Source organism: Athene noctua, chromosome Z (genome assembly GCF_965140245.1).
Source record: "Athene noctua chromosome Z, bAthNoc1.hap1.1, whole genome shotgun sequence".
Classification (NCBI taxonomy): domain Eukaryota; kingdom Metazoa; phylum Chordata; class Aves; order Strigiformes; family Strigidae; genus Athene; species Athene noctua.
Window position 1 is genome coordinate 65005216 of NC_134077.1, and position 23782 is coordinate 65028997.

Below are 23782 nucleotides of genomic sequence, written 5' to 3' on the forward strand. Positions count from 1 at the left end.
GCCACAAAGATGACTGATAAAGTGACCAAAGCACCTGTCACACGAGGAGAGACTGAGAGCACTATGATTTTTTTAGCCTGTAGAAGGGCAGGCTTAGGGAAATCTTATCAATGTGTATAAATACCTGTGAAGTAAAGAAGATGGAGCCGCACAGCAACAGGCATAAACTGAAACACATGAAATATAAGAAAAAAACCACCTTTACTCTGAGTTTGATTGAACAGTAGAACAGGTTGTCACGAGAGACTTCATCCTTGCAGATACTCAAACCCAACTGGACATGATACTCTGCAACCTGTTGTAGCTGTGTTCTGAGCATGGGTACTGGACTACATGATATCCCGAGGTACCTTCCAAACTCAGCTGCCCTGGATTACCCTGGATGGTAAAGGCATCCAAGGTCTTTTCCAGCAATGGAGGAGACTCCCATATTTGCATATCAAACTTCACTGGCAGTAAAGCTTGTGCTGAACTTGCAAGTATGTGTGGGAGACAGGACGAGCCAAAAAAACATTCTCTACTACTGGTGTAGTAGGAATTGTTTACATTATGTTGATTGATAATAAAGTCAGCTCAATAATCAAATTCTTTGTTGAGAAATATACACACATGGGTGCACACAGGCACACACACAACTTGTACTAACACCTTCCCTACTGCAGGGATATATTTCACAGTCTATTTTCAGACATGTGTTGTTTGGTGGGAAAATAAATTACTATTCATTTTGAAAGTCATCAGAAGGTAGATCTGTGACCAATTATTTGTTTTGCCACATTCTAAAAATGTGGAGAATATTCTACCCCCACCAAAAATGGGCTTTCCTCTTAAGGAAATTGTTTGGTTGTTCTCATGGAGCGGTGCTGATGGTGGAACTGAGATTATCCAAGTGGAAGCAGTCCTCCTGAAATCCCAGCAAGTGAAGTCCAAGGTCTCAAGCTCTACAATTTTCAAAGCAAGTCAGAGAGAGCAAATGGTATAAAACAGGATGCTCTTTGGGCAGCTACTGTTACTGAACTGTGATGCACATTCTCCACAAGCATGATTTTTACATGTCCCCAAAAAGGAAAAGAAATGCTTTGGTGGGATCAAATTTATCACAAACTTCAATTTATCAGATGCCTGGAAAAGCAATACAGGAGTATTTGACTAATAATGATCCAGTCTACTACTCAACAACTTATTCACAATATGAAAAAGAGGAACTTTCCTTTACAAATGAGACATCTGACATCCAAACAAAAGATATTTCAAAGTCTCCTCAAAGTGGATGGGTTTAAAAAAAATAGTGTGCAACACACAGTTGGTCAGTATTTAAAGAGAGTAAATGAGGTAGATGTTCTCCTTCCAATGAAAATATACAAGCTAGTTCTTGCAAGAAATAATAGCTCACTAGATTATTCCTATTAACTATACTCAGCTTGACATCGCTATGGTCCCTGTGAAATCACATTAACCTATGCTTGGAGCAGTAACTGGTGGAGATCTGTCCTAGCCTCGATAAGACATGGATTTCACAAAGAAGTTCCATCTCTACATGCACAATACCTCATGTACTTGCAATGATGAGAAAGGGACAAATATGGTGCAAATTTTCTTCAGTAGTTTGGGGTCATATAGCAAAGAATAGGCACTTTCTTTCTCAAACTATAGAGTACGACGATAATATATTTTTAAAAGTAAAGCACATATATGCTTCTATACATAGGAGAGAGAAAAATGCTCAGTAAAATATACTCTTTCATTCTTCATACAAATATAACTTTATATCTGAGAACAGATTTCTTTACCAGGAACAATTACCATCAGGAAAGAGGAGAGCCAAGACTTTTGGAGGAAAATGAAACTTCTTTGTTCAGTATTCAAGACTAAATATATCATCATAAAGAAGAGGAGTCTTCTTCCTCTGTCAACCAACTCTTACATGTGAGAGTTCTGCAGGATTTATTATTTGGTTTTGCATTAGTATACATACACACATGCACATCATGGCTGTGAGCAATAGACTTGCACAATAGGAGAATACCTGAAAACTTGAGGCTATCTTTGATTAGAATTCTTCTGTGGTAAATCTGAGATTTATTTTAGCTTTTCTGGTACCAGAAAACAACAGTATTTGTAAGACTTTGGTCACTGTAAGTGGTGCATTACCTACGCAAATATTGTTTTCCATTCAAAACGGAATTTCAGTAGAAAACGGGAGGCCTTAAAAGAAAATCCTACATTTGACATATTAGAAGAAATTAAAAATTCCATAATGCATAATATTATTTTTCTAATGTATCACTGGCCCATACTGAGAAACAATCTATTATATAGATTTTGCATTCCGTCTTTTTGTCAAAAACTACATAGCACATCAAAAGTTAGTATCACTAGGGAGTTCAGTGATTAATATGAAAACAAATGGTATATTACAAATTTTCTTTTGTTCTTCATCCACAACAATGAAACTGCTAGGATTTAACCTTTAAGGGTTAAAGAGTTTAATCAATGTCAATGTCTGATCTTCTGAAGGCGATAAAGAACAGTCTGTCTAGCGATACCCAACAGAACATCACTTTGTCAAGCCACAAAGCGCCCAAAAGCTTGTCAAGTAAGTTACCAGAAACCTCTTTGTGGTTAGAACTCAGCTCCTTCCTGCTTGACCTATTATTTGATATTTGACCACTTGGTTGCAAGACACTTGCTCTTTCCAGCTGAAATGTCACTGGGGCATCTTGTCAGCTCCCCGACATCTCGGCCTGACATACAATTTTACTTTTGTGTGCTACAAGGCAGAAAATGCAGGGCAATGGCCTTGCTTTAAATTCTGTCAGCATCAAAGATGGGCGTCACTCTTGGGTCCTACCAACAACAACAAAAAAAAGGAATCTATTTGAAGGTCAGAACAGCCATTACTTTAAAGTCTTTCTGCTTAAACTAAATGTATTACCTGCAACACTGGTTTGGGAACTGTCCTTATAAGGTACATAAACATATCATCAGAAATCTTCCCTGCACAATTGTTCTTCTTTCTCATGAAATGCAGACTTGATAAAAGGGTGAGTTTTCAGCGCCTGCAGGGACCAGATTCAGCAGTTAACTTAACTTGTTCGAATAGGCAAGTGGTATCATGTAGCTTTACAAGGAGCAACCTGACCTTCTCACATTGACCAGCAGTGACATTATTGTGCAGGAAGAGAAGCAGTCACATCATTTCTGTTTTGCACAACCTGCTTAAAGTTTGCAACTAAATGCTTGTCTTCAGTTGAGCTGACAAGAGAAAAGAGGGGGCTCAGTGAACCATGGCAGGGCTGCCATGAAATGACAGGAATCATTGGCATACATTTCAAATAGCTCTCTCAATCCTATTAAAGTATTGCAGTCCTGCTTTAAAATAGACAAGTATGAAACAACTTTGATAGATAGAGACTAAAATGGCTTATTGATTTTTTTTTTAAGACTGAGGAAAATTACCCAAAATGTGTCATTCTTTAACATTTAAAAATATACTACATAAAAAATGAGCAACTGAAATAAATAAAAGTTAAAAAAATAACTATTTCGGTATGCAAAGAATGAAAAGCACAGAAATGTGAACATATGAATGCACATTTTCATAAAAACGTAAAATTAATGTCAAAAAATACAAACGCTGAACTACAAAGGTAGCAACAAAATTGCACTTTAATTGCATCATTTTACATTAATGCAATTTTTTCCTTCTAGAAAGATTATTGATACAAAGAATCTGAAAATCCATTTTCCATTGTTCTTTTGGGACTGGATGTGACATTCAGGCTGAAGAAATAGACTGAAGACTGAGAACTGGCTCTATTGTGCATAAAACTGTAGGATGTGTCAGGTTCAGCTTGCAATGCCAAAAAGTCTGGGATACAACTCTGGTCAGGCTCAATTCCTAGCTTGAAGCCATGGTGATGTTTGAATTCCCTCTTGATTCCTGGAGTAAAATAAAGTAATAAGAAAAAACAAAACAAAAAAGATTCTACATTTACTGTTAAACAAGCAAGAAAAAGAGTTTCATTATGCCTTTCACAAAGGTATGCATGTGAAGTATTTGCAAGTGTTTGCTTCTTGTTTCAAACACTTATTTAAAATACATGGTACCTGAATATATATATTAATCTTTAATAAGCAGGAACAAAGGACATTAGCTAGAATATTCTGCACTAGTGTTACGAAAATGCCTACTTTATTTGAAGTGCTACAAATACCTACAGAAAACTTTTACCCCTTTTCATTATCATTTCTAGGTTGCATTTTTTTTAATCAAGTAAACAAACTTATTCCACAGTCTCCCTGTCACTGTTATTAGGAAAAATTTGCCATGCGAACCGTGGAAGGTATTCATTTATTTTAAAATATATTTTACCATCAACTGAAATCAAACACTTAATACTCTTCAAATGTTAGTGTTTTAGAAGATGGCCAGAGAACATACACTGAATGTACATTGATGGGGAACATGATTCGTATTTCACTGAGTCTCGACATTCAGTCAAACAGCTATAAAGGTTAGACCAGTTAAAATTCAACATTAAATAAATTCCAGCACCAAAACATTGTGCATCCTACTTTGAAAGATTATGGATATCAGTATATCAGCATTAATATTTTTTAAGATGCTAAATAAAAACACTCTGCATTCCCTTAAATGTCCGTAATAATAAATGAACTTAAAAAAACCTCAATGTTATACTGCTCTTCTGCCCTTTATCAAGGTATTTTACCCAGTGCTGTGGAAATAGCAATCAACTATTTCATCAGGTCATAAAATATGTGAAAAGTCCACATGCAAAGCATAACTACAGAAAAGACAAAAGTTAAAGATATGGAAAGATACTTCAGCACTTCAAGAAGAGTATACATGCACATATAAACACACACACACAGGGGCAGAAATGCCTATATACAGAGGCACAGATTTCAATATACACACTCATAGATATTCAGAGAGAGGCAGAAGGGTTTGTGTATATTCATATTTCAAAAAATCCAGACTCAATCATATGTATAAAGACACATTCATGAAAGATGCCCCTTTCCTGTTAGTATTGATGAAGAAAAAAATCAATGGCTGCCTCTAACACCTACTTCAACTGTTCCCTTTGATATGGACTCTTTTGATTTCCTGATTTACCACAAGCCATACTGCAGCTACTGTAAACAGCTAGGTTATGTTAGACCTTCATTAAGAACCCATACATAGCAAATTTAGATGACTAATTCAAGTAGATAGTTAAAGTGAGGTAGTGCCTTGAGCTTTTCTAAACTATAGTGTTGATGACGATGAGAAAACCAGCAGAACTGGCAAGTATGATCTGTAAAACTATAGCTTTTCAGTCCTTCTGGGCTCAACACTATGCAGAATGGGAACCACTAAAAAGCCAAAGCACAAACAAGATTTACAGCGTTTGTATGACCACATCTGAAATCAGATCTCAATGAAGGCATCCACCTATTACACAGATTTAAGTCCATTATTTGTACACTTTAATAAGCTGACCACATAACCAAAATTCTCTCTAAAATAAGCCGTTCATAAAAAAATATTACGACACTATTGAAATATGCAAATAACTTGTGATGTTTTAGAAACACTTATGTGTGTGAAAAACTAAATCAGTATTATAAAATCTATAAACAGGTTTCACTCTGGATAACAAATATTGAAGACAAATTCAAACATACCGGTTTGTACTGCTTTCAACATCTCAATCAGCACATCACAATGAGTAAAAAAAAAAAATCACATGCTACAATTACACTCTCATATTACTTTTTTTCCAGATGTAGTGAGGGTTTTTTAGAAGAATATGGCATCAAAATCCCAGTAAGGAGATAAGAAATCAGATTTCCTTTGAGAGTTGTGAAGAAAAAAAGTATGAAACTTAATGATTGGCAGCAAGTCAATAGACTATGTTACAGTAAAAGCTTCACTGTTGGGGGAAAAAAGCTCTCTTTTAGTTATACTGATCCTGTGCTGTACTTCTTACAAAGAACAGAATACCAGTCATTGAATAGAAGGGAAATCAGATCTAATAGCAATGTGATTGATGTAAAAAAAAAATCTTGGCTGTTACTCATAAGAACTGTTTTGATCCAATACCATTATATACACTTATGATGAATAAGAAAATAAGATTCTATAGGTTAGAAGAAAAAATACTCAGAACTGTTGTAACACTCATTGTTTGAACACATACCTGTACACAGGAATTTTAAAGGCAGTTGTAATTTCCCCAACAGACCTCTTTCAACATTATTGTATTTAGACACCTTTCTAAAACATGTATTAAATTACAAACTCAAATGGCTATGCCAGAGCTGTGATGATAATATATCTTATAAATATGCATTTAGGTAATTTTTGAAGGAGGAATTATACATCTTAAATATGGAGTCTGTTCAGGTAAATCTTTAGCATAGCACTTTTATTTACCTGGTAAGTTGTAAATTATTCCATCTAAACTGTTACACTTCATCAGGTAAATAGATATTTAGGACACAGTATGTCTAGCAAAAACATGCTTTCAAAATATTTATGTAATACAGTATTGGTCATGTCCTATGGTCATTTTTCAAAGTTGGATAGCCTAACTTTATAAAACATGTTTTCCCAAAGACCAAAATATGGAAAGTTAGTTTATATTATGGAATAATTGCTTTCTAAACTATAGGTAAGCAAATTTTTAGTATTAGACATGATAAAAGACTTTTAAAACAATTCTACTCTACTGTTTTTCTTCTGTGACTAACCTATGGTCACATTTGGGATATAGTTTACAGTTGTCTCATGATACATGAGCTGTTTTACCAAAGTTAAAACTGATTTATAGTGGATTGCTTTATTATGTATGATATTGTGAAGAAGTATTGTAATACCATCATGCATTATACCCTTATGTATGTTTTTATTGCAATGTCAGCCTACTCAAAAGCATCATGTTGCGATCAGAGACACTCCATTTTGCTTTTATATATCATACTCATGGAATAACATGCACAGTTAGACTCTTAGAATTAGAAGACTATGTATGTTATCACAGTGCTGCAAACAGGATACAAACAAAAGTTTGTATGTTATCACAGTGCTGCAAACAGGATACAAACAAATGTTATCACAGAGCTGCAAACAAAACTACATAAATTCACTGTTAGAAGTATGTTATTTATCTTCATCTGTAGGAGTAAAATCTATAACCAGAGCTGAAGCCACAAATCACTCAAGAATGGTTCCAGCCTTCAAAATCTACACAGGATAATTTTACTGGACCACAATTTTCACTATAATACCACATTACAACTTTTCAATTACCCTCTACTTCTTTGTATGTTACAACAATAACTCCTTCCAATTTGGGGATTTCCCATCACTAATTTTAGCCACTTTAAACTGCTTTCAAATACTCAATTTCAAAACACAGTAGCCCGAACTCTCCTTCCACTTTCTTATAACATATAACACTCTGTATGATTAAAATAAACCATATTAATAAAAAGCGATAAGGTTTTTGTGAGTTAAGGCTTCTGGGTTGTGAATATCAAGCTTGTGTATTTGGATTTGACTGAGATAAGAAAGTAAGGAAAATGCTTAGAACAGAAAATTACCATGTAAGAGACAAAATAAAAGAACAGAACGAATAATACTGGAGTTACAGCATGATGCAAAGACACAGTTATGGGAGTTCCCTGTGTAATGGTGCAGATGCAGTAATAAGTTCAGTGTTATATCTCAAGGTAAATTAAAGTCAATTGTTGAATTACAAGGCCAAAGTGAGATCTGGAAACCACCAGATTACAGGATACTTAGGTGTGTGACGATGTCTGACAGCAAACAGTAGTACAGAGGGAGAAGCAAGTTGGTAGTTTCTTCTGAATTCTAGCAACTCCTAAAATCTCTAGAAAGGCTGTGCCTCAAGAGTAGGAAGAAATATAAGGTACTCACGGATGCAAAAAGCAATGGGAGAAATGTGGAAAACAGCCAATATAATTCTCCACAATTGATTTCTGATACTGATTACTCTCACCCCAACTCTAGAACATACATATACACAGTAATAGCAGTAGAAAGGAAATCAAATGGCCAATAATGTTCTTTTCAGCTTCTCCCACCTATGCTATCATTGTAGCTTGCATCATTTCACTGTAGCAATAGCAATTCCAGTAAGAGTTAAAAAAACAACCGCTGTCTTCAATAACCATTTGCAGCACTTACTTGGAAAACCTGTTTCCCTATAAAGATGCACGTTTTCAGGTCATTCGCAACCTTTTTCTCAGACTGCTATTTCCAAAATGCACTTGCCTTTTGCCAGACAATGATAATTGACTTCCAGTATTGCTCATTCTTTTGCTGTTAAAAGTAGCTCCAAGAGCCATTTCTTACTCTCAGTAAAATAAATAAAACATCAGACTGATGAAAATCCTAGAAACTGGTGCTTCAAATAGAAAGTATTACTAGTGGGTGCCAGTGCAATACAGTGCTAGTTAACAAACTTTACAAAGCAGGCATGTATGCTGGCCCAAACTGGTCAGTTTGCTTCCCACATCAATGAATGTGCAATTCTGTATGCTGAGGCAGTAGGACTAAATTGGTGCTCTGACACAAAGTAGAAAAATGGTAACATTCAGTACAAATTTTAATTGTCAGCACTCCTGCCTGGATTCTGCAAACAATTTGCTATCAGAGAATAATTCAGTGGGCTGCCAACCCATTACACATTAAGTCAGAAAGGTAGACACACAACACACTTTGGGTGCTGCTAGCCAACAATATTAGTGGTTTTTTTCATTATGAAAGAACTCCCTCTTCCACTTACAGGATTTTTTAAACAAACATATGAGTCTGTAATACCTGGAAATATTTTTTTTCTACTTTTCTAATGCTTTAGTATTGAATGCACTCAGTGAAATATCACTCTAGAGGCCCAATTAAAACCAATTAAGAGAAAGATTTAATAATATTGTATTTGTTTTTCTAAAAGAAAATCCTGTTTTATTAAAACATACTTAAACCTGGTATGTTTGAAGAACACATGGGATTGGATGAATTATCACATGAGATGAACAGCTTATCTTCAAAGTTTTGTTGGCTTAATAGACAAATAATTTGGGTTTGCATTTCTAATTTTGATGATTACTAAATATTTTGGCCAAAATCCACCATACAGCCTATAAAGTAAGTTTCTCTTTCAGATGCTTCACTGTAATACACACGGAAGTCTCCCGTTTTCAGGTCAAATTCTCTGCACTGCATCAGTAATACCAAAACATTAGTCAAAACTATGTAGTTCACTATTTTCATTGTGAAATGCTCAGTGTGTATTGATTTCAATCCAAGTTTCCAAATTCTTTAGTACTTTCGGTCCATGCTGCCTACCAGCACCCTTCCACTTTCTCAAGAATGGAAGCAACTTTATTTTAATGTTTTTAATCTAAGCAGCTAACCCAAATGGCTATTGGTTTCTTTTGTGTTGCATGTTGTAAACTACACTGAAAGGTACACTGTACTCTTACAAAACTGTCTGACATCTCTCCATGTTTTGGTTCAGTGTATGAGATTGCTGCTATCCTTAACTGATAGGCCTCTTGCTTCCAAGAAAGCCTTTCCTGCTATGGGAGTTTCCCCACAGCTGCTCAGATCAGTATTTCTCTCTCTCATGGTTCCCTATTAGCTCTTTGCTTCTTTCTAGCAAGAAGAGGAAAAGGTGACTACAACCAGAGACTAAAACGCTCACGCCACCATGTTGAGGTACAAGTGGCTCATGAAGTAGTGCTCCCCCACTTAAGACATTTCTTCTGCCTGGGTAGTGGGAAAAACAGTCCCTGTCCAACTAGCTGAAGTGTCAAACTTGATATTCTCTTGAGAAATGTATTCAATCATCAGCTGAATTCCTAGACAGTGTGACTGTCTGACGTAAGCCTTCAAAGTTTTGTCTGAGTTCCACGTATTCTGCCGCTCTAGCAGAAAAAGGAAAAAAGTGTATTTACATTCATTTTGCCAAACATTAGCATCTTCTGTCCAATCATTTGAATGCAGAAGTGTTAGGAGAAAACAGCTTAGAGAACAAGGTTTGACACATACAGTGTGAAATCTTAAGGTGCTTGAATGCAATGAGGGAGAAAGTGAGACAGAACCGCATTTCAGCTCCCTAACTGTGCTATAGTCCACATGAACTTTGTGACAGGTCTCTGTCTCTCAGCCACACTTCACTAGCTTCTGCTGACATTCAGCTGTCAGACAGCAACCCTTTACCATGCCCCTAACATGCTCTACAGCTTCACCCAATTAACTCGCTTTCACTTGACATTGCAGCAAAAAGCTTCATAATAGGTGGTCAAGGTGCATGGTGTCTGCTTGCCCTCTAACTGCTCATGCATGACAAAACGCTTAGCTATCTTCCTTTTTGTCTGTTTGCTCCTAAGTGGTGCAACCAGAATTTAGGCATTCTGCTACTAAACAGGACAAGGACAGCAGACCTTTGCCAGCAGTGCATTAATCTATCTTTTACCTAAGACTAATTTTAATGCAGAACCCCAGAGCTAATCACCATAAACATTTTGGCCAAAAAGAAATTACACTGATTCACTAAAATACTTCCATCACTTCATAATTAATAAAGATATACTGTATCAGCAATATGGATACAAGGGTGAAAGAGGGAAAAAGTAATTATTTCTAATAGTAACATTTCACAACATAAAGGAGAAAGATCTAGGAACAATGAAAGTGTCTTTATGATTCAGCTTTCTTGCATTAAAAAAATCTTTAGGCATTCAGAAGATTAATTTTTGCTGTGCATTTCTGCCAAATATGCAATATTTTTGAGGAATAATATTCAGAAATATAAATCTATGTCGCTAACAAAACAAATGAACTATTAAAAAACGGCAATCAACATTTTAAGGATTCTCCTGTTAGTTTATATAAAAACAAGAACAAACATGGAACTCACTGTTACTTTGCACAGATAGATGCCTTGAGAATACTCCAGTTTGCTCACTACTTCTCTCAAGTACATTTGTATTTAGTATGTGGAGTAGGTCAGAAAAGGCCCTTAAAAATCCAATACACAGTAAGTACTGATGATATTCAAGAGCTCTTTGCTGAAGAGGCACGCTGTTAACCAGGGCAGCACAGTCTGGATGAGCACTGGTGTCTGACAGCAGAATTACGACAGTCACTGTAGCGAACACCTTCTGGTGGCCTTACGGGTTTCAACTACCAGAACTCCAGCAAGGCAAGACTCAATTATCCATGAAGCCCTTTCAGATTCTGGTGTTTGCTAAACTACAGCAGGTTCAGATAGGTTATGTAACCTATTTGTTTTCCCAGCATATCTACAGGGACAAATCTCTTTGAAGTTCTCTCTAAAAACCATTGAAAAGGCATTTTTTCACACAAGAAATCTGATTTCAGACATCCAGTTTGTAGAAAGTGGAAGCTCAAGAGAAACCATAAGCATGAAGGAAGGAAAACTAAAACAATATATTGATTGAGGTGTAAAGCAGACACCTCTCAACAGGAATTTATGGCAAGGACATAGAACTAACTTATCTTTATGAAAAGTGGTGAAAAGAAGCAAGTTATAAGGACTTAGAACTCACACACCTCTGGCAGAGAATACTGATGCAAAAATGAGTAGTTTTGCAGCAATGAAAAAAAATGTAGCAAATATTTCACTTGGGTTTCAAGTAGGAAAATGGTATTACTCAGAATTAAAATGAAATACCAGGCACACACAAGGACTCTTCTTCCACCTCCAGTGGAGATTATTATTGCAAATCTCCCCAGAAACCTTCAGGTGAGCAAAAAGTGATTTTGGTCCACTTGGTTGTGAAAATATAATCTAGTGCTGTCCATAATCCTGAAGTGAGAAGGGAATTACTGATCTCATGAATTAACAGCCTTTAGCATCCCCCAACAAATCAGACTTATGTTAGCTCTTAGGAGAAAACAGAATTAGGATCATAAACTGATACAGTTTATGCAACCTATCTGCACCTATTTGAAAAACACAGTCTGTAATTTGTTATCCAAAATACAGAGAAACACTTGCAAGCTGAGTAAGAACATCTGCATTTGCATTAAGCTACAGGCTAATCTAAAACACAGTTCATCTGTAAAACTGTACTAAACTGAGCAGCCTCTTAAAAAGATCCTCTAATAATAGAGCAAAAAAATTACTGACATAGCACATGCTTAGAAGTGAACTATTACTACTGCCAACTTCATTTGCTCAAAATGAATGTTTATTATTAAAATCATCAATTTATTAGAAGGACAAAGGGTCCCACCCTTTTAAGCGCTGGACAATACAGTGTACATTTTCTGGATTGTCCACTGCAGACGTGTAGCCTGACACCTCCCAGCCAAAATCCTGGTAAGGGCTCCAACACCCTCCCCCATAAACTAGCTCAGAGAAAGATTCACTGGGAAGAAGTACATTTGGCTCCTTCTAGGTTTGGGAGTTTTCAAACTTTTGTTTGCTTATCCAAACAAAACACTTTAATGTTCATTCATCCCCAGCAAAAACTTAGTTGAAGTAACTTCAGACGGGAATTAATTACTACTCCTCCTGCAAACTGCATGCAAATCTGAAGCAGTATGTATTAAATAGAGTTCTAAAGGGTAGTTTTATAACACTAATGGTCAGGGAAAACAGCTGGCCTTCTGGCAGTATTGCTTATAGAATATCAGTTGATATCTGAATAGCCTAAAAAAATATTTTAGGCTCAATTTCAGTTGATGGCTAACACGTAGGTCTTTTGTAAATGCAAGATCCAAATTACACTAACTGGGCAAGGAATCAAGCTTACCAGTTATAAACAACTTGAGTGTGGGTGAGCTAGGTTTACTGTCTCTGTTGGTTTTGGCCAAATTTATATATACAGTTATACTTCAGACTGAAATTAAATAAAAAAAGAATCTGATAATTACTTCAAGAGAACTTTCTATACTTACTAGATTCCTGAGCACAATCAGCCGCTAAGAACTGCTCTTAGCTCAGGTACTACTAGATCATCACTTTCTGTGAGGCTGAACATGCAGTTTGAGTGAGTCCACTATGCAAATCAAACTAATACTTTCTGCATACCAATCATATTTTATGTGAACCAACATTTTAAAAATGCTAATGGAATTTCATCCTTTCATATGTATATATGCCAAATGTGTGTTCTGAAAGCACAGAAGAGTTTAAAAAAAAAACAAAAAACAAAACAACAAAAAATCATAACCCACCACCACCACCACATACAACACACAAACTTCAATCGGACATGTACAATTTTTATCAGAAGAGTCATGAAGAACATAGAAGGAGACTTGGAAAGAGGTATCCTCATCTTTTTGGTTTGTAAAACAAGAAAGTTATGACACAACTTTAAAAATTTTACACAGGGATGTTTCAGTAATTTGATGTGCCTTGTACATTCCAGAATGATACCTTAAACTCCTTTATTCAGAGCTCCCAATTAGATTATGCTCTTCTAAAAAAAAAAATCTCTTTTTAAAGTGTAGTAAACTTCAGTAAATTATTAAACTAGAAATTCCTAAAGCAACAGGATGTTTTGACATGCATGAATTAAAATGAAACTGGATGACTAAGTGTCAGGAAGCTTTGCAAAGTCCTGGTTAAGTTACAATACAGACAATACATAAATGCATACATACAACACAATTAATTCGTTATTGTGGCTCTGGACTCAGAGGCCTTTCTTTGTCAAATTACCTGCAACACCTAGACAGGACAAAAGGCTTTCAAAATGTTGGTGAACATACAAATTTAACACAGGCAAGTACTGCAATGTCAGCATTATGGTGACATTTACTGAGTGAATTATGGGGTTATGGGCCAATTTCAGTTGAGAGCCAGGTCCAAAAGTGTGGTGTCTTAAAGTAATGTGGCTTTAAAGGTTCCATGGGGTCCTCTCTAAAAAGCTGTTGGAATTGAAGCAGTTACACCATCTGAACAGAATGAAATGAAATCACTGCATCACGATAATGTCACTTTGCTTTCCTAATATCACAACATGCAGCATGGAAACTCTGCTGGTGATTAACCACACTATTCTTGCCTACTTTTTTAGTAAATTTTATTACTTACTGCGCATTTTAAAGGTACTTCACCTTCCATTAAAAAAAAAAAACCAAAGGCAATTGATGCTTAACAAAAAAGGTTTTCTTTCCAAAAGGTTAACATTTCTGAAACAAGTCAACAAAAGAAACAAGTTCTTGTAAAATGGGAAAGGTAACAGCTCAGGAAGCAAATTTGTTTCTAAATCTCTTTAATTGAACTATTACACAAACTGAAGAAAGCAGAAGTTATTTGAAAAATCAAGGCTATTATCATGATAACATCATTTTTACCTGACAATGAAGCTCTTTACCCTATGGTGTACTCATTTCACATTTCCAAAATTTGTTCAAATACTAGTTTCTTCAACAGGCCAAACTGCTTCAGGGAGCCTAGTCTCTGGAGAAAATACGTCCTTACCATGATCAACCGGAAAAACTGTGCCTTCGCTACATAATGTGGGTTTCACAGACTTCCACAAAAAGTTTTTACACGTAATTTTAAAACAATAAATAAATAAATAAATGTTGGGTAAATATTAAGCAGTGTGACTTAAATACGTAAAAAATAAACATTAAAGATGTAACTTGCTGACTCTATGCCCTTAATTCATGTCAACAGTACTGGAATAAAATTATGATTTAAAAACAGCATTATGCTTCATGTCCCTACTCTGAATTTCCTGTCTTTTTATCCCAAGTCATACTCTCTAATATATTTTAAAGGGTCTTTTTTCTCACTTCTTGCATTAACATTTATACTTAAAAGTACAAAATGCAAACAATCAGGCAATGGAATTCAGTAAACACGCATATTTCTGCAAAAACACACTACTGCAAAAATGCCACAGAAAGGAATGAAAAAGCTGTTCTTTTTTTCTCAGTTGAAAAGGATTCAGACATTCACAATTATAGGAGAAGATAAGGAAAAAGAGCACGAACAAACCAACAGAAAACCAATCTGATTTTATAAATTCCAGAAAGGCATAAAGTAAAGGAGACTGCTCTGGTTTACAGCTACCCTTCTTTATTGCTCTCATTATCTCCCTTTGGCCTGTGGATGATCCACTCCTCCACCTGGACAAGTGAGGTGAGGTCTGACGGCTGAGAAATCTGCGGTGGGACCAAGGGTGAAGATGATACCCAGCCTTGTGCTCCCATGACCTTCCTTCCAGTCAGTGCACCAAAAGCAGAGACTAAGATGAGATACCACATTACAGACAGTTGTCTCCTGTAGAGGGAAGTGTACGCCCACTAGCTCGCACTTAATCCTCCGGTGATGGGACGAAAGCCGTCTCCCTGCCATCCACAGGGAAACACATACCTCCAAACATGAGATTTTGTTTTAAAAACATTTAATGTACATCTTTTGAGGGGAATACTTACTTTCCTGCTATTTTAAACATAGTTTAAACTTAGTTCTCCAGGCCAAATCCAGTTAAATGTCAGCACAAATTTGTTTTTCCTTTTTCTTTTCTAATGGGTGCATGTAGCATTATTCATACTACATTGTAAGTGGGGGCATGCTGCACATATCTGTATTTCTAAGGCTGGCTGACAAAGAGGCAGACTCCCAGAAACAGTGCCATAGGTCTTACTCTCTTTTATTTCCCTGCGAACTGGGCAGTGAGCTAATGGTAAAGTAAACAAGAAGCTCCACAAAAGACAACAAAAATCCTTCCACCTAGCATCCTGATCAACTGAATTGCAACTCACGTGTAATATCTAAAGATTTTGCACCGTTTATCAAAGCTAATGCCTGAAGATCAGCACTGAATTTTCTCCTTATAAACAAGTGCTTTACATACTTAGCTTAATACACAAAACCAAACAGGTGTCAGAACATGAAAATAATTACGACAGTATACCTTATAGCATCTAAATTTAAAATGTCAAGAAAATATCAGGAAGATGACAATCTAGATTGCATGGATTCACTCGTCATTTAACTATCTGAACTAGACTCATTCAGACACAGCTATGCTTTAATCCCCTCCAAAAATTTCTCAGTGAATTCACAGTCTCAGAACAAACAGACGTTCCCTTTATGTTTAACCCTCAGTTTAGCAAGGAATAATAGAAGCTTCCTAGCTCTCTTTCTTGAAATAACTTCTTCAAAAGGGAGGAGGAAGCACCCTCTGGCCTGAGTAAACGTCCTTGAGTCTGGAAAGAAGTGAATTTGTCTGCCTTTGTAGAGAATGTTCCTTTTCTTCTATAAAGCCAGTAAAATTGTGTCCGCAGCTCTATTCTTTTGTAAAAACTTTTTCCCAGGGTTAAATGTCCTGTTCTATAATATGCAGTTCTCAAAATAACAGCCTGTCTAGCACTCCCAACACTTTTATTTCTACTGCAGCACTAGAGGTGTATGTAACAATATACAAAAGTTTCCTTTAACTTGATCTGCTGAAAATGTTGCTTTGAGTGGTGCGGGGAGAAAGCAAAAGAGACAGAGGTGTGTAGAAAACAAGCAGCAAACATATGTGGTTGGTAAATAAAACACACTGCATATTAGCAATGAAACACATTTTGAAAGACCACTGCAAAGACATCTAATAAGGAAAATGTCATCGCACGGCTGTCTCCCAACTCATAGCTGCCCTCCGCAGCAACTGGGGCCTTTCTGAAATATTCAGTTTCAGGAAAACCCAGGTACCGTTTTGCAAAGAAAACAAAAGACTAGCTCGTTCCAGTATTTCTCCAAAAACTGAGCAAAATGAAGTGTAGGCATTCACTTCCTTTTTCTCTGTTAATCTGCTGCAGGCACAGAATGAATGCATGATGATTTTTTACAGAACAGAATTGAACCTATACTTTAGACTAATTTCCTTATCCAACTCATTAGTTTCTTTAAATCAACTTCCAATTAGTTTCTCCGGGAGGTACAACTGTTGCACTGGCCTGCGCATTTAGGATAAGAGATTAATTCAGCTTCAGGTTCCAAGTTTCTTGTTTTCAGTCCTGGGAACTGAGGACCCTTGTTTGTGAGCTGGTAGTTCCAGTACCTCACTAGAAACACATTCCTAATGCTATAGAAATGCAAACCATGAAGGAAAAAAAAGGAAGATTAGCTTCCTGAAAACATGACCCTCCTTTTTTGCAACTCAGCCAATGACTTGAAAGATTTGTTTTGTGCTTAACATCGGAACAAACCTGCGGTCATTTAGGAACTTCATGGTTTCCATTAAACCGCACAGCATGGACATTTGGAATTTCATGGCAACTGTGAAGTGAGAATGTAGATCTTGCTTTTCCAAAGCACCGGGCCTCTGCCGAGAGCTAACACCCACACAACAACCTCACTCACATTCCTCAGCCTATTCATGTCATTAAGGAGAATTTAAGAACAGACAAAACAAAGCAACAAAAAAACAAAACAAAACAAAAACCCAACCTCACTTAAGCCTCCTTCTTAAGCACTTGAAAGCAAAATACTACAAGTGGAAATGTAACGTTTAAGTGCAGCGAATGCATTGTGTCCATCTACCGTGTTTACACCATTAACTCTGTAACTACGCTGAGAAGCTGAAGTATTGGAAACCACCTAATTACCCAAACATTTACCTCTCTGCAGGTGTAAATACATGGGCCTAATAAGCCTTCCCACTGTGAAAGCAGTTACTTAAATTATATTAAAATATTAAAAACTATTTAATGAGCTTTTTTCCCCTAAAGTAAATTGAGTGTGTGCCTTAACCTGCTTCAGGCAAAGGAAGTTTCAAACATATTGGTTTTGAAACTAGCCATTATTTCCCATGTTGCAAAAACGGCAATTTTATTTCCCAACAGCAAATGAAACTGTCAGGAAAATTTAGATGCAATAAAATTGGGTGGTTAAACCAACATGCTGGATTTGGAATAAAACTGAATTAAAGGAATTAAAATTAAGCATTATGTCAGTCAAACTTTATAAAAACTATTTGAAATGGTGGATGAGGGATGTTGGGGTGGTGGGGTTTTTTTTGCAAAAGTTATGTTTTGGACTTGGTGAAGTCCACCCGTAACTTCCCATTTTATGTCCATCAACAGTGTCACATTTGAAATTTGCGCAATGAAAAATATTTTGCATAAAATGTGTTGCTTCTGGCAACATTTCTGCCTAAATAAAAAGTTGTCAGGCAGTGTGTGACTTTAGTGGTACAGAGTTTTAAAATGGTGGCTTCAGTCCAAGGCTAGCTAATAACGGCTGACATGCACTGGAATCTTGAGGCCTAAATCAACATTGTTTTCACAGCTGTAATTAAGCCACCTAATCAGAAGCACATTTTGACGGGACAGTTTCTGGAAGCCAGACATTACAATTTCTTATGCCTGGAGCGCAGTGGCTCATGAGAGGTCCTCATTTAATTTCAGGGGGGGTTTTTTGGTGTTTTTTTTTTTTTCTTTTTTTTTTTTCTTTTTTTTTTTTAAAAAAAAAGGCTGTAAAATGAAAAGACTATAAAAAAAGCAGTGTACGGCTGTTGAAATGAAGCAGGCCTATGTGTTCATGCCTTGACCAATCCTGTATCCCACCCTCCTTCGGCTCTCTGCCGAGTCCCCAGCTCTCAAGTGGCAGCTGCACACAGTGAGATTGAGGGCTTCTGCCAAAGTCAACAGATGAGCTGGTCTGAACTGGCTCTCTGTGTGTTCTGATTGTAAATTGTGCTGGTGATGATTAGAGAACTCTAACACAGGATGTCGACTCTTAAAACTGTCCAGAGAAAATAAAAATTATTTTTTTTTAAGTTCAGGAATTTTTTTAAACTTCTTTTGTGGCTTGGTACATAGTGTTGTGTCTGTAACTTTCAGATGATTCAAACATGAATTCACACAAATTAAGTAACTATATTATTAAAAAAATACACTGTTACTTGCTCACAGCGAGATCCTTCATTTGGAGATGTTTATGTAGCAGTGTTGCTGCTGAATTCAATTCTGTGACTAGTACACTCCACCAGTCTTGCGCTTCTACCACCTGCCAGTGGAAGATACCCCTAGACTATCAACTATCTTTGTTGTGTCACTACCACTTCAGAATGTTGTCATACCTGAAATGGCTAAACTGTCTTGCTCGTTTTCTGGAGTGTAGCTACATTAGTAACTTTAACATAAACTTTCAACCCCAGAGGCCATTGTAAAACTATCAATATGAAGGCACCAGTCACTGGGGTCTGATTACATTTAGTTCTGCATTTTAATTACATATGGATTCTATTAACTGAACCTTTTGCCTTATAGGCAACATTTTAATCAAATTACTATAATTTTCAAATATGTTACAATAGCCTGACAAGTTAAAAGTTCACATACCTAGAATATTGAGTATCAAAAAATTTTTGCATAGAAAATGTGTTGTTGGATTACTGTTAACTGTTTTTGAACACCTTGCTCTAAGTTTCATAATGCAATTTATAGCATTAGTTTAATTTTTTTAATTAATTGTAATATACAATAAGCAAGTAGTTTAATCTACAAGCTTTATACTGTTTGGTTACAACTATTACTTTTGTAAGCAATATCATGTGACAAGGTGAGCATTTGGACTAGGATATCTACATTCCTTGGCTCGGCAGCGAGGTTGGCAAGTAATACCCAACTGCTTAAAATCAGGTAAAAAATGCAAATATTTCAGTAAAAAAAATAGCTTCTGGAAGAGATTACTGCTTTGTGAATTCAGCCTGATAGAGCCTTCAAGGTTAGTAAATATTATATGAATACAGCTTTCTGTTTTTGCCCAAACTGGTATTTCCACTCTCTCACGTCTATTATCATCTCAACAGTTGGGAAATTCTCCTTGTGGGCCTGTCAGATTTTTCTTTACTTGCTAACACTTTAAGAACATTCATGTTTCACAGTAAATAAACCACACACTGTGATTAACAGTACTGAAGAAAAGTTACAATTATTTGAGGTCCATATTTTACTGAGTTTTGTCCTAGACTATTGCCAAGAAAACACTGCAAGACAGAGCATAACAATAAAATAACAAGTCTGATTATTTTTTGCAAGCCAAATTAAGAACTAGCATCTCCAAATCTTTCACAAAACCAGTTCAATTCTAAATCTTTCAGACAATCTTTTCAGTTCAACTGTGCATCAGGCTAGCCTGAAGTACTGGAAAACCCAAGCAGAGTTTTCATCCAGCACTTATCTGTTTCTTGCAACATCTGGGACGAATTCCCCCAGCTACATCAATCATTCCATGTCCTAACACAAGAGATATGGCTCTGGCCCAGGAAAGACACCAAAGACATTTAACACGACACCAATGGAGTGAATGCCTTTCTCCTATGCAACAAGTGAAAAGGAAAATAGGGCTTTTTTTTTTCCCTTCAGTTCCATTCTCATAATTCTAAATGTAAGACATTGCATCCCTGTTGTATGCAGGTCTCACCCTTGAAACACAAACTGAACTGGTGATAAGGAAACGAAGGGTATGGGGAAAAGACATGTAAAAAAACTTCCCTGACCAGCCTGGCTAAGTAGGAAGAAACTGTCAGTGATGTAGGTAGCTGGTAAATACAGAGTTTTAAATATTTCTTTTCTCTCTGTCTCATGAACAGGGTTCAAGTAGATGATGAGAAGAGCTGACTGCTGAGTGGGAAGTGTACATTTTGCTTAATGGAGTTCTTCAACACAACAATATGACAGCATATATCAGTTGCTAGCATCTCAACAATAAATATGGATTTTTCATGCATTCTCTCACCTTACCAAAACCTACAATTTCTGTATTTTTGGTACTTTAGGTGGTATCAGTAGGCATTTTCAGACAGACACAGCCACAACTGTGTTGGAAGAAAAAAGTAAGAATGATGCAAAGCCACATAAAGCAATGAATGATTTCATTTTCAGCCCCAGTTAGGAGAAGCATCTAAAGTCAACAGTTGTTCTCATGGTTAGAGAACTCTGCTCTTCTTACAGACCTTCACTCTTCTCACCCATCTGAAGCTCACCTTTTCCTTCTTTCAGTTAAAGTTATCCTTTTGGCCCCCCAAATTTCCATTTCTCTAGTGCACAAAAAGCTTTTCTTTCTTCATTGTCTTTGTAAATTACTGAATTTCCCCCCTTCATTTTCTACTCTCCTTTGATTCTGAAGTAAAAGAAGAAAAAGGAAGGAATATCACCAGATCAACTGCACATTCAGGACCGTAAAACACCTGACCACTAGGAACATTAACAGTGGTTTCTTTTGGTTGCCAAAATTGATACCAGAATATTTTAAATCCTAAAAATTCTGACAGCAGTACTGACATCAGGCACAAAAATCTCAGGGCTGAAAGCTATGAAAATACTTTCTGAAGAAGTTTCATAATTAATTATGTCAGTTCCTCATATCCATCAGGTCATGCTGGAAAATACAGTGTCACTGTATCCACTCCCCACAACACTGTGCTTTCAGCAACAAACTCTTTGGCAGCAGATACCATACGTATGATACCACATGTTGCCCCACAGCACCCACACAGTAACTCTTTACGACTATATTACACAGTACAGCACTTAAAAGGTCTCAGTTCAAAGCCTACTTATTACTGCAACTCTGAATGAAAGTGCAAGTATTGTAATAAACTAAGTATCTGAAGAAGTAAAATGGATCAAAGCAGTAGAATCCAGTATTGTTAAAGTAACTGGCAAGTGTTCATAAAGCACAGTCCAGTTCATGACGTTTGTATTACTAGATATTGCTGAGCAAGAAATAGGCAAGGAAAAAGAAATACATGAACATTTTAGCTGGTATCTTCTCTGCTTACATACAGATCATGTGTACAGTTAGTACCAGAGAAGTACTTCCAATAACCCCACTTTCTAAGAACATTAAGCTTTCCTAAGGAAAAGCATAAGAAAGTATAAAGGCAGAGACATGTAAAGGGAAACACAGTTTCTTAAATTTCGTGGAGAAAATGGCAGTGACAGTTCAGTACTGAGTTCAGTGCTCAGTGAAATAATTCTCCATCATATTGCATCCTAGAGGTTGACTGCTGGCTTCTTTGTTCCTCCTCTGGTCAGCTACATCCTTATAGTCAAGACTACATATGGCTGTATCAGTGACAGCTGAACTCTTACTATTATTAACTCTACCAATTACAGATGTGACCCTTAATGTGGGGATACAGCAAGTTATGGAGGACAGAATTGCGACTGTGGTATTTGCACTTCAGAGAAAGTAAATTTTAAAAAGCAAGGAAATGCACAGAAATTAAACTCTGATGGTTGCAAAGAAAGACTATTACAAAATGTTAATGGTTTGATAACAGAAATACCCCACACACACACATTACAGAAATGTAAGGGAAATTTCAGAAGCGTGTGGTAAAGAAAAAAAAACAAAACAGGAAAAATGAAAAAAAACCACCAACCAGAAAAGATACAGAAATAGGGAACAACAGAAAAAAATAAGGTTTAGGTAGAAAACCAGTATTTCAGCCATACTAAATTTTAAAGAGTTTCAAGAATGAAAAATGCACGGGGTCTTTCTCTGCACAGACGAAGAATCATAAGAGATGAGTATAACAGACAGATAGCTGGACACTAATGAAGAGTACAGCGACGTTCTGCTATTGACTCCCCTTCTCCCCACATAATAATTCTCTTTGTAAGCAGTGTTTCCAGTGTTCATCTCACCTCTGTCCATCATAATCATATCCCTACCTGTTCCTCTCTGCTGGCATTAGCATGAGCACACATAGCAATCTCAGAATCTAAACACTATTGACTGTGAAACACTATTGAAACTGGCTGGACTAGAAGCAGACTGGAGAATGGAGATGTCAATTCAGAGCACTAGGTAAAAGATGAGAAGTCAGAATCACTGGTGTTGCCTTATGGCATCAGTTTTATTTTTTCAGTTATCAGCAAAACTCAAATCAAAAGATGAAAAAAAGTGGTGTGAATAGAAAGGCAACGTAGTTAGCAAATCTCAGTACAAAAAAGTCAATTAGGAAACCAATACCTTCTGAAGGTGGAAAAGATCAATAGAGATGAATGGCCCAAACATGGATGCAATGGACAGCTGGGAGGGCAAGAACCTTATGCAACTAACATACAAGACATCAAGAGACAGCCACAACACAATGAGACAAACCCCAGTCTTACAAGGCAAGAGTCCACACATGGTATACACCTGAAAGACTTTTCAAAAATGTGTTTCAGCACTGAGGAGTAGGTTACTGTTCGAGAAACACAAACATGCAACATATGAAGACCTGCAGTTAATGCAGTCCAAGTACTGTGCTTGTGTCCTGCATGAAAATTTTTGCCTGCAATGTTACTAGAACTGGATATATGATTGAACAGGGTGGATTGAAACCAGCAAAGTGTGTAGAATCCTGAAACCAAAAAGATGCTCAAAAGTCATTACTCCCTTTCATTTAAAATAATCAAGCAAAAAAATCTGTTCTACCTTTTCAGTACAGAAAGAAATTTAGAGCAAAACTTCTCCCTCAAAATTAGAACAGTATTGGTTGAAAATTTAAAATATAAGTCACTAGGGAAAATTGTGATGCCTTAAGTTATTAAAAGTCATGCCTGTAGCAACTTCTGCAAATATAAGGCACAAGATTTAGAGAACACCCAAATACTATAAAATATAGGATAAACACATTGTTTTCATGAAAAATCAGAGAATCTCTCATTGGTTTTGCCTTTACGCAAAAAATTTAAAACACTTTCTATGAATGTTTAAGCTTAGGTTCAAATTAAACTGCATCTAAAGGAAAAACTATT

General features: G+C 36.4%; 1 protein-coding gene across 4 annotated transcripts in view; it reads right to left on the bottom strand.

Moving 5' to 3' along the window:
* Window positions 1–3771: 3771 nt before the first annotated feature.
* Window positions 3772–23782, bottom strand: part of CCDC171 (coiled-coil domain containing 171) — a 148034-nt gene continuing 128023 nt past the window's right edge. For all 4 annotated transcript variants that reach the window (XM_074933256.1, XM_074933252.1, XM_074933253.1 and 1 more), the window contains one exon: window positions 3772–3943. In XM_074933256.1, the coding sequence (XP_074789357.1) occupies window positions 3902–3943 (42 nt within the window). In that variant the 3' untranslated portion in view covers window positions 3772–3901. The remainder of the gene's footprint in view (window positions 3944–23782) is intronic.